This window comes from Seriola lalandi, unplaced genomic scaffold, assembly GCF_002814215.2.
Source record: "Seriola lalandi dorsalis isolate HSWRI2012SDOR001 ecotype SW California unplaced genomic scaffold, Sedor1 jcf7180002052274, whole genome shotgun sequence".
NCBI lineage: Eukaryota > Metazoa > Chordata > Actinopteri > Carangiformes > Carangidae > Seriola > Seriola lalandi.
The window spans coordinates 4,422,171-4,438,414 of NW_019522827.1; the positions used below are offsets into that span (position 1 = coordinate 4,422,171).

At 39.4% G+C, this 16,244-nt stretch overlaps 1 protein-coding gene across 2 annotated transcripts in view; it reads right to left on the bottom strand.

The window, feature by feature from the left end:
* insc (INSC spindle orientation adaptor protein) overlaps positions 1-16,244 on the bottom strand; it is a 60,042-nt gene that overhangs the window by 8,215 nt on the left and 35,583 nt on the right. For both annotated transcript variants that reach the window (XM_023400217.2, XM_023400219.2), the window contains exons 4-7: positions 15,647-15,699; positions 15,423-15,546; positions 14,108-14,221; positions 6,593-6,718 (exon numbers count right to left, since the gene is read on the bottom strand). In XM_023400217.2, coding sequence (XP_023255985.1) covers positions 6,593-6,718; positions 14,108-14,221; positions 15,423-15,546; positions 15,647-15,699 — 417 coding nt within the window. The remainder of the gene's footprint in view (positions 1-6,592; positions 6,719-14,107; positions 14,222-15,422; positions 15,547-15,646; positions 15,700-16,244) is intronic.

A 16,244-nucleotide genomic window follows, 5' to 3' on the forward strand; every position in this document is an offset into this window, starting at 1 on the left:
GGGTTAAATCTTGAAAGCAGCAGTGTGGCAGCAAGGATGCAGAGCTCAGCGTTGTTGTAAGTAGACTGTGAACCAAATGTTTATATGGAGCACCGATGTCCATTGTTATAGACATACATGATTGGAGGGTGTATTGGACATGTGACTATAGCTGACATCAGTGCCTGCCTGACCTATCGTGAGCCTCCGTTTAAGGTGGTAAATGTCTGTAGTAAAACAACTGGTTCACAGGACAATCTGCAGGATCTTTACAAATAACTCAATCCATCCTGTCAGATTGTTCCTTTACATCAGCAGACTTAGTTTCTGCCATCTGGTTCCCTCCTCTGATTCAAACACTCTTTTATACTCTCTGCCGTCTCCCTCCTGAATTTGAGGAGGAAAAGGTAGATGTTGTTTTAACCTGATGTCTACTAATGTACTGTTTCTGGTTTGTTTTTTATTAACTCGTTGTCCTTTAGCGTTTGGTCTTGGTGTTGCATTTATGTGCCCTGTGTTTTTAAGTTTGTATGTGTGCTAAAGTCCCCACTGGGGACAAATAAAGTGATTGACTGATTGACTAAAGTCTAAAGTTTTCCATACTGGGAAATTGAATGGAAACCAGTGGCTGCCAGGACAGTTGTAAATCAATCTAGAAATACTTAAAACTTTAATGTGAGTTGTTGTCAGTGTAGCTCAAAGACGATCTTTGTAGACTCAGGGTGAACTCATGCCACCATAGAGCCAGTGTTGCCAACTGGTGCTTGCCGAGGTTTAATACCAATAAGGGTGTCTGTTCCTTTAGGTTCTATGGTGCCAGGAATAAGTAACAAGTTTGCTTTGCACATTAGAATAATAAGTAAGCAACACACTTGGTTGATTGGAAATTTGGAGGAATAAACTTACATAATCCTATCTAAAAACATACTGTATATGTACTTTTATAATCTATTTTAAGGTTTTGGAGTTTTTTCAAGTTGATATACAGTAGGTATTTACTGTGCTGGTTTGTTGGTCTGAATATCTGCACATGTTTTTAATCTATATTTAAGGCCTTTCTAAAACATTTTAAGGATCCACAGAAACCCTGGCTGTTGCCAAAACCCTCTGATGTCACACTGACTCCTGCAGCTTTACTCTCTTTACATCAGTGGACCACAATGGAAACAAGTTTTGGACTTTACTCTGTTGTCCTTGATATTTTTGTAGTTGTGTGTGATTTTGGAAATCCTCCTCTGAAGACAAGTTCACGCAGGGGTATGAGGTCATAGTGATCTCCTCTGTGTGGTTGTGTTTACTTGTGTGTATGATTTGGTATGAGAGTATGGAGGCTTCAGAAAATTATGTAGATGTAGAACCAATCTTTATCCACTGGAGGGCAGTGTTGCACAGTTCATATAAAGTTTAACACAGCTGCTGCTTGTTCTGCATCATATGCCAGTCCTGCATGTGTGCAAGTGCTGAAAATCAGCACACACTCTGGGATTATTCCACAGTATCAATTAAAATTCATAGTCAGGAGAAAATGCATTACCTGATAGATCAGAAACATTGCTTTCTTTATTACAGTCACTGTTCAATTTTAGTCAATATTCATTCATATATTCATTTATGAAAGAGCACACTGATGTTCTGATGCTCCGTCACCATCAACCAACTCTCCTGGAAACTAAAGTTTAGAGACGAGCATCCAGAGTGAGGCAGAGCGTCACTCTCAGCCAGCCACACCTGTCAGTCCTATCTGCTGACGAGCATCCGCACACCAAGCTTCACAGGGCATTTCCCTATTTTTGTCTCTGTGGATGTCTGTAGCAGAGTGCCAGCACGACCCACTGACGTGGAACAGTCCACTCTCCACCCCCTCCCCATTCATGTACCGTCCCCCCTCTGTTTCCCCCACTATCCCCCACCTGCACCTCCTCCTCCTCCTCCCAAAAAAGAACGTTCCCCGACTCCTCGGTTACCCTACAGTGGATGTATCTCACTCAGTTCAATCTCTGCGCCAACGCCAAACAGCTTCTCTGCACTTTTAAGAGTCGATGCCACTGTCGCTGTTATTTTCCTCTACTTTTTGCTTGTGATCGAGGAAATAAATTGAATTGTGGTTCTGTGTTACAGGAACAAAAGAGCAGAATGTTAAACCTGGAATCCCAATGAAAATCTGAAACTTTTCCTTTCAACTTACACGACATGAATACTTAGCAGAGAGGGGGTAATCATGCATTATTAAAGGGAAAATAACAAAAGAAATCCCAAATACTCTAATATACTCTATATCAGTGGTTCCCAAGCTTATCTAAAATATCTGGAATCTAAGAAAATCTAAAATGCTGGCGGCCCACATCTGACTCTGTAACACCGTGGAGGCTGAATAATTCCTTCTCTGAACACTTTTTATTTTAATGATAACGATCAAACATTCAGGACTCAACTGAAAGCAAGGTAAACATGTAAACTCAATTTTTCTTTTTTGTTTGACAGAGGAGAGATCACTCGTCGATTCACCATCTGTCTCTTGACTCTCCTTTAATTCTTCCTGTTGCAAACAAGATTTGATTAGCAAAAAAAATTTTCAGACTAGCAAAAAACTATATGATGTAGTCCAGCGGCAAAGTTGTCTGGTCAGCGACCAGTTCCTGCCATTAGTTTATCACAGTGCTAGGCGTTACACAAAATTTTTTTAAAAATGTTTTTAAAAAGCATTTTGTTTTAAAACATTTAAAAATATTATTGACATATTTATATATATTCTATAATTACATCTTCACCAAAATTTTTCTGTTTTGAAAATGTTGTCGACCCACTTGCAACCTTTGCGGCCCACCAGTGGGCCCCGCAGGTTGGGAACCCCTGCTCTATTCTGAAATATGGCACCCTGAAGTGATAGGAGGGCGACACACACACCAGTGTGTAGCATCACAAATTTACATTCATCAGGACACGAAGCATCGACATACATAGACGCTTCAGAAGTGCATTCACTTCACGTATTGGCCACATCCAGGCTCAGTCAGTGTGACTCTTCTGTTGTGTGCTACATCATATGATTTAGAGCTACACAAAATATGTGTGTGTGTGTGTTGCACTTGAGGGCGATTATGTTGTATAATTTAGATCTATTTTGTAGAACTGTGAGCTAAAACTGATCTTTTTACATACACACACACACACACACACTACTCGTGACTTACCCATCAATATTCATTCTACACCCCTAAATCTTATTTCATAAACACTTTGTCATGTTTTATGTTTTCCTAGCCACAATATCTGCTGTCACTTTCTGTTCATTATGTTTTTTCACCGATAAAATAAATGAATAAATAAAATAAAGTTGATCTTTTCAGTGTATCCCACTTGATGTGGAAGTTCTTTTTCTTTGTCCATCTCACTCACAATCAATACTTTTCCTATTCACCATGTTATGATTACACAGTGTTCCTGTTGGGAGCAAAACTAAGAGGTGTACTGTATATTCACCAATGAGCAGTGCTGGTGCACACCGGCCCCTTTTTCTCAATCACCCCTCAACAGTGACAGTTGTGTTTCTCAAGCCTGAGCGGTCGCCGGTGAGCGGTTGGTAGCATAGACTTGCCTGACAGCCTCTCTCCCGGGACGAAGCTGCTAATCTGGGGCGGACTTTGGTTCCCGTTAAAAAGTTTTCACACTCGGATGATTCATGCTGTCCCAGCTGCTCTATATGTGAACGCAGACACCATTGTGGCATCATTATTCGCCGGAATCAGGTTATATTTGTCTTTCTGTAAACGCTCGCTTGACACAGGTGCGTCTGTTGTTTATTGTGGTTGAATTCTCGATAGGGAAAAAACAGGGACAAACACAGAAGGCTGTATCATTAGTTTTCTCTCTCTGTTTCACCTTTTTTTTTTTCTTTACACATAGACACAAACACTGAGAGAAGTCACTCAGGTCTAAATGTTTGACCTGTCAGCTCATCGGTCAGGAGGTCCCATTTAATAATCTCATTTCTGTGTACCTCAGAGACTCACTGTAAATCATGACTCATCTTCTTGTGTATGTGCTGTATAACTCTGGCATCAGAAAAAAAAACACATACTTAACCTTACACAGTGTGGTGCTTATTTCCTCACCGCCTCCTGTCCTAAAATTATACAGCTAGAGAGTTTAATGGCGGCTCACCAACTCTGAGGTGACTGAACTTAGTGAACTCATTCATGAAAATTTCATCAAATAAATAGAAAGCTGGAAAACTCAACTACTGCAGTCAAAAGTTTCTCCAAAATAGTAGTGTAGTATTAAATCCATGGAGCCTGTGTGAGTCAGTGTTTGCCTCCAAAACAATATGAAGGAGCGACATGTAACATTAATTATTCATTATGAGACAAACACAAAAACAGTGTTGCTGTTAAGTTTGGCCCTGTCAGTTCCTACACTACATTTTACAATCAAGTCTGCCTGAAGTACCTGCAACATGTGAGTCCTCTCCAGTAAGGCTTCAGTTATGCTCACTGCAGCAGCTCATCATCTACGTATTTCGCCCATGCGCACTATGAATCAAATCAAAATGGCGGCATCCTTGCAAGAAAAATTACAACACATTTGGTTGTCTTTGTATTATTCTAAAGATGAATTGAGGGGAGGGTGGCGGCCGACCTAGTCATACAGGTTCTCTTAAAGGGGCTATTTGTAAGTTTTCTCGTGGTTTCTTCCAAGGAACAGGTGGCTTCGGCCATCGTTGTCTTTATAAAACTAGAGGCTATATTAGCTCTCTAAGCAGCACTACTTCTTCATGGCAGATTGGAGGCTACAGTGAGTTGCTATCGGAAAATGACAAGACAGGTCGGGGCTAGCTTGTTAGCATGCTAGCTTCAGTAGAAGAAAAGCCGTGATAGAAACAAGAGGTAACAACAGCTCTTGGTGAGTAAAGGAAAGAAGTTTGATGATGAACTTGCAACATTTCTTCTATACTGGTAAGTAAACAGCTGCTAATGCTAACACTGGCTATATAGCAATAGCAATACTTACAAATGGCTCCTTTAAAACTTGGCATCCATGTTTGTTTACAGTTGGTACCCTTGTAGTGTAGTGGTCGCACAAACACAGCATATTGGTGACAAAAATTACAACCCTTGCATGCTCAAAGATGTGGAAAGATAACACTGACTTAAAGGTTAAATGACCAAAAAAATTGGTTTTAAGGAATCATGATTTTGGTAAATACTATTCTCAGCTGCACTGGCAAAAGATAATGATATATTTATATTATTATATATTATATTACTATAACTGGTACTTTATACCAAATATAAGGTACCAGGTACTTTAATCTCAAACCAATGTACAGATATTTTATAGTGTATTTAAAGGATGTCCTAATACAAAGACGACATTATTTTATTTCCCCGTGAAGAAACAAATACTTTTTTCTGTTAAATCTTTCATTCAACTGCTGATCCTCAAATTCACACACTATGTCTGCGCAGCCAAGCCTCCTCCTGCTGCCGTTGTTGGCGCAAGTTCACCTGTGAAAACAAACTACAGCCTCCCAGTCAAAACATGGAGAGTGGGAGCTTGGCCGAAAGTGTACTAGGCAGGATATACTGTGCTGCTGCTGGGAAGAGGAGCAACTGGCTGTCTGAGCTACAACTTTCAGCTGATCAGTGTAAACATAATCTGTCTGGACTGGAGGTAGCCAAGGTATTTTACTGGAAGTACTGTACTTACTTAGTTTTGATTAATGTCCTCTCCTTCTCCTTCTCTCTCTCTCTCTCTCTCTCTCTCTCTCTCTCTGTCTCATACACATCCACATACCCATTTTTCTATTACAAGAAAATCTGGATTAGTGCTCTTGTACAATTTTCTTCCGCATCTTAATGTTTTCTTTTTGTTTTTTCACATCTGGCCATGAGTTATAGATGAATATTTGCCTTTAAGGCCAACTGCTGCTCATTTAAGAACAATGAAACTTCGTATATGTCCCTGATAAATACTCAGTTGTATTAAATGAATTACCCAATCAGCTATTATTATCACGGTCCGAAACCCAAACCAAGTTTTTGATTAACTTTAGAATTGAGCTAATGTTAGGATCTAAATTAAGGCCCAGGTTAGAGTTAGATTTAGGTTTGGTTAGATTAGATTTCGGTTGTGATGGATGAGGGTAGGGTTAGTGAATTGCTGTACACCAATAAGAATAGAATATATATACAGATGAGTGACAAATTAAAGTAAAAACCAACATAAAGTGTCTTAGTAAGGTGTTGGGCCACCACGTGTTTCCATAACGGCTTCAGTGCTCCTCGTCATTGATTCTCCAAGTCTATGAACTCTACTGGAGGATGACCACCATTCTTCCGAAACATATTCCCTCATTTGGTGTTTTAATAATGGTGGTGGAGAGTGCTGTTTAACACGTCAGTCCATAATCTCCCATAGGTGTAACTGTTTTGAGATCTGGTGACTGTGAAGGCCACAGCAAATGATTCACATCATTGTCGTACTCATCAAACCATTCAGTGACCCCTCATGCCCTGTGGACGGGAGCATTGTCATCCTGTCTCTCCACTTATTTTTCAGGGTTTTCTTTAAATTTGCCAATCCATCTGTAGTTGTGTGTGTGTAATATATTTACCTTGTCCAGTTGGTTGATGCCCTCCTCCACACAGCAGATAGAGGCCACTGTTCTCAGAGCGTGAGCGTAGAGGTCTTTAAAGCGGTCCTGCCTGCAGATCTTAAACAGGGCCACCACAGCTCCTTCCTGTGGAAGAAGGAAATATAATAAGAACTACACAACACTACAGTGCTTCGTAAATCTGCACTGGGGCTAAATTGTGACAAGTAGAGTCCCTGCAACAGTAAAAATATATTCATCAGCATCAGTAACAGGTGTCTTTGAACAGGTCTAACTGCTGAATCTTTGGTTGACCACTGGTTTGATTCAACAGTAAAATGACAAGAGAAGCGTTTTTCCATGAGAAATTTACATTGCACAAAATGAATATGAACATGAACATGGATATGTTACAATACAGTGAGTCTGTGTGAATGCAGGGACCGTGTGCATAATGGAGACTGGATATTTGTACAAGACCAAGTCTCTTAGTTGGGGAACCATAAATAACTGTAACAGACTTGAAGTGGCCTCACACCACTTGTTTATTATTATTTTGGTATTTCATTTATTGATTAACTGATAAATAAAGACTTACTCTTACTGTTTAATAAATATGTATCCTTATTTACCTAGTGAAAATTGAGAAAGTAACCCCTAACACAGTATAAAGCCATATTATATATGAACATGAACATGTGTATTTGTCCCTGGTCTGGCACATGGTAAAAACTATTTTTAAAAAAACTGCAGCATCAGAGCTGTGATAAAGAGCAGGGTTCAGTTGCATTTCTCAGGCTATAGCTGAGTGTGTGTTAATCCTGTACCTGCTGTTTAACAGTCACACTGCAGCGTTTAAACAGTGGGTTGAGGTCATATCGCTTTTGTTGCTCTGCTTTCCTCCATCAGCATTGTAGCCATGACTAATTTGTGGCTGCTACCTCAGCTTGATACAACCTGGCAACACCCTGAACAGGTCGTATGTCAGTGAAACCTTTACCAGGTACTGTGGATATACAGTAAGTTATAATAGTTTTCGATTTTTTATTAGTTTTTATTTTTTATTTAGTTTTGACTTGTTTTCAATTTCAGTTTACTTTTAAATAGGTTTTAAAGAAGCTTTGCTAGTTTAGTTTTTATTTTTTGAAAATGCTTGGTTTTAGTTTAGTTTCAGTGTTTTAGTTTTTTTTTGTAATATAGATACAAAGATACAAAAGGTCAGAAAAGGGACTGTGTAATAAAAACTCAACAAAACATCATATCATTTAAAAAATATATTCACTTAGGACAGATAAGAAAAACCATCCACAAATCTCTATATCTCTATAATTTAGTTACTTTTGTAAACACACAATACTGTTTCAGTTAAGCTTTTTTATTTGTATTTCAGTTAATGAAAATGTTTTTTCACGTCTAGTTTTCGTTATTTAGTTTTAATTAATGATAATAACCTTGTGAGGTACAGTACATCACATTCTCATATGCAGATGTTCATTTGTCAACTGGACACTGTTTGGTTCAGTTCATTCTCTCCACATTGTCCAGCAGCACAGGTTAAAGCAGAACAAAAAGCGGGTTAGGTCGGTAAAACAACTTTCAACGAGACTTTCACAGGCCTGACATTATACACCAAATTATGCACCACACATCATAATCAGCTCTTGTCTTGAAGCACACATGATTGCGCAAAATGACCGATCAAATTGCTCCTTGCTCAGACTGTGCTGTGAGATCCATCAGGTCCTACAGACCTAAGCCAATAGCAGCACGCTGGTTTTAAAGAGTCCAGGAGACCTGAGATGACCGATGGATTTGGGAGGCTTCACTCAGCGAGCCTGCCAACCACAGAGCCTATCAAATGGCTCACACAATTTATCATGTCGGACAAAAACAGCCAAAATATACATATTTCATGAACGGTAAACACTGAGCAAAAATAGAGATGATTTGCCAGCTATAATAGCTGAGCATTTTCTGTTAGGTTGTGCTGGTGTAAACAAACAAAAATAGCTCCTGTATTGGCTCCATGTCTACACTACAGCACCCTTCTGACAAAAAACACTTGCAGGTATTGAATTCTATTCACCGTGCAGATAGACAGAATTACACGGAGGAAGACGAAGCCGGTAACTACCACCATTATCCTAATAAGGCCATTATACTGGGCTGGCATGTCTCATATGCTGCGAAGGCCATGCTGCTGGGGCTTGGAGTGGTTAATCATCCTGCCCTCTAACCTGACCGCTCCTCCCTGCTCGCTGCCTACACAATATTGGTCCGCCATCCCTGGAGGAGCTGCCAACACCGTCAGACAGTTTTCAGTAAACCTTTTGAAACTCCAGAGAGCCTCGCAGGCGGATTCAAGCTGTGTTCGGGTAGTGATGAAGAGGCTGTTGATCTGACTGTTTTTATGTGACGCAAATGTTGCTTAGCTTTAAAAAAAAAAAAAAAAAAAACTAAGAGAGAGTCTGTGGAGAATCTCAGAATGGGCTAATGCATTTTTGAGCTTTGGTTTAAAATAAAAATTTAGACAAAAAATAAAATAAAATAAAATAAAGTTTTATTGGCTAAAAACTGCTCCTGGATATCAAACAATTTATGACAATGAGAGCTTTACATCTATACAGATGTATAATCTCTGCTAAAGGAGCAATTATAAGTTTTGCTATCGCTATATAGCCAACATTAGCATTAACAGGTGTTTATTTACCAGTCTAGAACAAACATTGTGAGTTCAGCATCAAACTTAATTCCTTTACTAACGAAGAGGTGTCCCCAGTGGTTGAAAGCAACCCTCTGGTTTTGCTTTGATTTCCATCACTGTTTTTCTTCGACCGAAGTTAGCATGCTAACGAGCTAGCCTGTCTTGTCACTTTCTGATACCTAGTCACTGCAGAGTCATCTTCAGTGCTCCGACGAAGACGTAGCTCTGCTCAAAGGACATACAGCATTATAACTTCTTGTATTGTAAATGCAGCAATGGCTGAAGCTCTTGGCAAGACTGGCAGTAAATGGCTGTTAAAGCTAACGTTGGATATGTAGCAAAACTTACAAATAGCTCCCTTAAAGATTCCACATTGTGACATTGATACTGACAGTGTATATCTCTACACACCTGAATGTGAGAGGTGCATCAGATTGTGGCAGAACTTGAATAAAGTGGAAAACTCCTTTATAGTTTTGTCTCTTTCAAGCTTTTGACAGTGTGATGTTTTATGGATTTTAGTCAGGCTAGCAGCATGTCAGTCTGTCCACAAACTAAAATATCTCAACAACTATGGGATGGATTGACATGAAATGTGGTGCAGACATCCAAAGAACATGAATTCAACAGACTTGATGATCGCCTGACTTTTCCTCTAGCGCCACCATGAGGTTCACATTTGTGGTTTTGAATGAAGTACCTTGACAACTGTTGGATGGATTAACATGAAATATGGTAAACACATTCTTGTCCGCCAGGATGAACTCTAATCGTTTTAAAGATCTCCTGCCAACATCAATTCAGGGTTTCCAATACTTTGGTTTATGACAAAATACCTGCAAAACTAATGACATTCCCATCACCCTCAGCTGTCCTTTGAGTTTAGCCCTCATTAGTAAATGTTAGAATGCTAATATGCTAAACTGAGATAAGTAAAGTGGAGATGCCTGTGTTGGTTTCATCTTTACAGATTTTCTCTTGCTTTTTCCTTTTCACAGATCGTTGGGCTCATCGTTTGTTTCTTTCCCTTCCCTGTCAAACAACTTGCAGTTCTATTGTTTCCACTGACTTCATCCTCATCCTTTAAACGAAGCCCACAGACACATTTGTTCTCGCACTCACGCATCTTGGTACTTGCTGCACTAACATCATCATGTGAAACTTGACTACTCGTCTAAAAACGCCTCTCTATCCGTGTGTTTGCATGTGAAGGCCTACAAAGCGTGTAATTTCTTTCCATCTCATAGTTTTCTGAATTGAAACCTTTGCTCTGGTGTGTTGTACTCGCTGACACAAAGCCTGCAGTTTCTGGAGGATGCAAGAGGTTGCAGGCAGTTTACTTCTTGATTTGCAAACAAAAGGCTTGTTGGTTAAAGAAAAGAATAATTAAATAAAAAACAATCTCACTGTTCAACTAAAGGTTGGTAAAAAGCATAATGATTGCCCCAAAAACACAGTTCATTCTTCTTCTTTTTGTTCGATCTCTAAATATCTCTTCCCTCTCTGCCCACGTAGTTTTGACGGCACGTTGAATCTCACCAGGCCTGAGTTACTGCGACATCACGCTCTCCCACACCCCGCAGTCTGAAGCTTTCATTGTCACAAGAGCAAGGACACACACACACGAGGAGTCTGCCAACATGGACACATTTAGATCAGTATCCGTCATGACGGTAGGTAAACAATGAGACACTAAACTCGCTTGTACATCATGAAATAGTTGCTCTCTAATATTCCAGCTGCTGTTTGATTTATGAGGTGCTACATGGCTCAGTATTAAACACTGTCAGCTCATATAACATTTTTCTCGCCCTGGTCCTGTCCATGTGGAGTTGTTATGTGTGTGTTGGTGACATGCAGATCAGGTGAAAATTAGACTATAAATTACCCTCAAAATATAAATGTTAAAGAAAGGAAAATGAGACTCGACTTGCTCGACACATATTGAAAAGATCTTTTTGTCTTTTATTGAACTATATTAAGCATTATTTTATGTTTTGTCATTATGAGTGGGTCATCATATAGAGGCAGACATGGATGGTGTTTGACAATCATTTTTAGGATTTTTTCTGACCTGCTTGGTATACCAGATGGGTGCAGTTCATTCAGTCGTGACAAATCAGTCACGGTTGCGTGATTACTCAGAGTCTGACAAGCTGTCAATTATGGAGAGGTGCTTTATTCTGTAGTAGTATAAACCACACATAAGAGGCACATGAGAATAAAACACTGAACATGTTTTGAAATCCTGAGTTTTTATAATTAGAGATGAAAAATGGTACATCTCATGTGCCTTTTTGGTATCTTTCCAAGGTCATATGCGCTCCGCTTGCCATTACTGTCATGCGTACATTTGATTTAATATAGCATTGCAAACAAATTAAATAATTTATCCACAAGTAAATGAAACATGTTTTTAAAGCATATGATTTATTTAGCTCCCATATAAAGGTATAAATAGATTCCCTAATACACTTGCTATAATGGATTTTTAAATCTACTTTCTTTCACAGCTTATTTAAAGCTGCTACTGTATATTAAATATTTTATATTAACAACTGACTACTTGTATGTTAAAGGAGTCGTTCACAGTTACAGACCCACATATAATTATTACTTGACTCAGCTTTAATTAGCTTTTTGAGCGTCTTTCAGCTCATTGTTTTGGTTTTCAGCTCAGTCCCGGCATTCATTGGCCTTGTTTACAGCAGCAAACAGCTGTTCTCAGTAAAAGAACATGCAAAAAAAAAAAAAAACACTGTATGCTATGTGCTTTACACCAAACAGCAGGCAAGTTAGAGACAGGCTGGTGAACATGGTGGAGCATTTAGCACCTAAAGAGCCAGATAGCTGGTTGACACCAAAACAGGGCTAAAAAGATGTGGATGATGGACACATATTTATTAGGTGGACATAAACAAAACTCCAAATGAATTCTAATGTTTCTAATGTTCTTTCTGCTGTGGAGCTGTTTTCTAACGGATTTGTAGTATAAATGTCTGTTTACAGGTTGTTTCTGCTGCCTCCAAGTATACAGAAATAAATGAATGCAGCTTTAAGGATCCACATTTTTCATTTAATAAACACTTTTGCTGTGAGATATAGACGTTTCTATATCTGTAAGAAGATATATTTGTGGTTTTAAGAACCAAAAACCATCTCGGTGTTGTTATACATCTCCTCTCTCAGGCTTCTCTCTGGAGCTCTAGTATGGCATGGCTGAGGGCAGTGACTGCTTTGTTGTGACATCACAACACTGACGGCTGGTTTTAAGGCTGAGTTTCTGAATACAGGCTGTGTGCATTTCTCTGTGGACTGAGGCTTTGATACTTTCACAGTATAAATATAGAAACTAGACCTGCTTTAAAAAAGACATGGAAATCTTTATTTGTAAATACAATAGGGGGCCTTTAATTCTCCTACAAAACCCAGGGGAGAACTGTATGACTGTATGAATAACAACCCTGTCATGCACACTGATGTATTAGCAACAAGATGACAGGCAAAATGAGCAAGATAGAGCTGCTGTTGTCATCGAGCCAGATGGATGTAAATAACAAGTTAATACCTAATTATGAACACAACACTCTCATTTCTCTAAGGAGGTGCCATTACCTTAAACTGTGTGTTATACATAATGCAGTTTAATATTGTTAAACTCCACTCATCGGGTGCTTCCAGCATAATGAAATCAACATAATAATACCTAAAGATCCTCCAGATCTATTTAACCCTTGGCTGAATATATTCACAGAGATTCATCTCTATTTATTCTGCTGTCTGCTTCACCACCACACATTTAACCTACTCCCCTCTGGTAAAGAGATGGAGGAGGCAGAAATATCAGGTCCCCACCCAAGCATTTAAACGGCTAATTGCTGTTATTCGAAATAAGTGCATGAGTAAAGTCAGCAGGCTGCGGAAAATAATAATGAGTGAGCAGCTCGGTTATGAGCCAGATGATACGCATTACTGTAAAGGGTGTGTATGTGACGGACAGGCTGGTGGAAGCTAATTAAGTCAGATGGCAGGTGGACGATGTTATGTATTGGGTATTCATTAGTAGTAATTTGCAGGCAGGTTTCCCTCAGACACCTCTCTGAGGGTTCGGCCAGCGGAGCTACAGAGGAGCTACAGAGGGAGTTCAAAAAGACGGAGCTGACAGAAAGGTAAGCCTGAGCAACCTGCATTTGTGATCAGTGCTCCCTGCTAATGGGAGCTGACAGAATTGATCTGACAATCTGGGAGCAAAGAGGTGTGTGTGTGTGTGTGTGTGTGTGTGTGTGTGTGTGTGTGTGTGTGTGTGTGTGTGTGTGTGTGTGTGTGTGTGTGTGTAGGCCATCAGAATGACTCTTATCAAGAGTATCCTGGAAGCAGCCAGCTAACTAATGGCCAACTGAGGCTTGCTGTCTGGTCTGTCTTGTCTTATCTCACAATGAAATAGCTTTTTAGAGGCTTGTATAAAGAGATAGCCGCAGGTCTGCTGGTCCGGATGATGAACAATGGCAAAAGGTGGGGCTGATCGTAACAGGGGTGTGTCCAGAGAGAAGGAAGGGGTGGAGATTTAATATCAAATGAAGTCCCCTCAGCCAAAGACTCAGTGGGGAGGTCTGAGTGAAAATCGCAAATTAAGAATATACTACATCATGCTGCTGACTTGTCACTGACGTCAGGATCTCAGACCTCACAGGCTTTTTCACGATCACATGCATCAGTGGAGATGGATTAATCTCATACAGATACATTTCAATGCTCCCAGTCTCTATAAATTAAGTCTGTATAACCATTGCCAAGACAGCACAGAGTCCACTAGCATGTACAGTACACAGTACCTTGGCAATGATGCTGCAGAGCTGAGGCCCATCCTGTGTGAGGGACAGCAGGTTGCTAATGGCACTGCCGATGGTGTGAATGCTGTCCGATGATTCAATCTGTTTGATCAGGACCTGTGAGAAGAGTAAGCACTACCATTAGCTCATTAGCTGTGTTTTTTTTAAATAATGTTAAGGTCTATTTAAAGTTAATTTGTTTTAATTGATAAACATTTAAATCTTCTCTTTATAGTTTTCATATATCAAAGCATTTTTGAAATTATTGTGATGGCAGTTTTTGTTTGTAGAAAAATACAAGTCTGTTGCTAGTAGCCTGTTCATCTCATTATCAGTGGATCAGCTATACTGTACTACCAGTGGACCAAAGTCAGAAGCTGTCAAGTTCTGCAGATTGAAAATAAATTATATATTTCTTCCCATGAGGTAAGATCATTTGAATAATTAGATTTTTTCTGCCATTAGACTGGGCCCAAATGATGGTAGTAGATGGATTACAGGATAACAGGTTGTGTCGTTTCACAGGCTCATCACTGTTTGTTTTTGCACTCAGCTTTAAGATCTGTGAGTGCTAGCTGACTCATGTAGAGCAAGCTTAAATATTTAATTTAAAGTGTAAATAAAGAATAAAGAGTGAATAATGATAATTACACAATGAGAACATATAAATAGAAACTTTTTTCCTACAGTCATTGACTCTGTGTAATGTCTCAGACATGAAATTCAATCATCCATCATGTGCGTGAGTGTAATCATGGATTCATTAGAGTGAAATAATAAATATATCTTCCACTTTACCTTAATTCTCTCGGTCATACAAACATGATGTAATCCTCAATTAGTGCAGCCCAAATAATGATGGACCCGTGTTTATACAATATTTCTACTAGACCGTATATAGTTGATGAACTGGGAAACTGTACCTCCGTTGATTCACTGGCACAAACACACAAACATCTAATTGTAACTTTAACCCAAAAACCAGGCACAGGCCTTCAAACGGTCAAAGCCAGACTCAGAAAATGTCCTCACTCTCTAAAACTCAAACTGGTCCCTTTATAGTATATGGGACCTTTAAAGCCGTGAGTTAAAGCCATGTGTGGTGTGTGTGAAATGCACTTAGATAGTGTCCACTGTAGAGTCAGGGGTGGAGCTGTGACTCACTCAGGCGAACAGTCCTCTAAAGCTTTTGTTATACGCTGCACACGGCCTTAAACTCACCTTCATTTGACATGAAGAAATTCGGCCCGATCAGAGAGCAAAATATAAATATTGAAAAACATAAGGTAAATATGCTTACATATTACATATGACATACCCGGATCTCATTAGCTAAGGCCATGTCGATCATGTTGCTGAATGAATCACTGACATCAGTGAGGATGTCATGGATGGCCTCTCTCATGGATTTAAGGAAGAATTCATCATCAGTGTGAAGGCACCTGGGGGTGAGGGGTCGATTTAAAACAACAGTTACTGACATGTTATGCATCATTCCACTGTTTTTTCCTATGATTGTGTATTAGCTTTTTATAGTTTTACCTCTCTGTTATGTTCGTCAGCTCCATGCACTTGTCCAACAAAGATTTCTCATACTGCAACAAATGAAAAAGAAGAAACACACTGAGTAGTGATAAAACACTCATCAGACATGTCCCATGTGACAACCTAACAACATAGTATCCCAGAGTTCAAGGCTGTTGTGAACTTTCTCTGTTCTTAGCTTGTTTGAGAAACCCTACTCTGTCACCTGGTTCTTAGTATTGTTTTATTTATGTGTCTGATGTTGTATTGTCCTGTCTGAAACTTGCAATGCTGCCCTCCTGACCAACTCTCCCCTTGAAGCAGAGGTTGCTAATTTCTAACTGTGGGATTTACCTGGTTAAACAAAGGTGGAATAAAGCTAAATAAATCTGCAGCCTTTTACAGTTTGGTGCAGTTTGGTGTTTCCAGTCATCTTTGAGATCAAAAAGGTTTTTGCACAAAACCCTGATATTTAAATGATCATTCATCAACAAAGATCTGATCACTTCTAAATCAGATTTGCAAATTTTTATCGGTATTTGGTAATTGATGATATACAGTATGTGATGTTTCTGATGACTGGTGCTCCCAGGCCTGTGAAGTGTCGAGGTCTTGG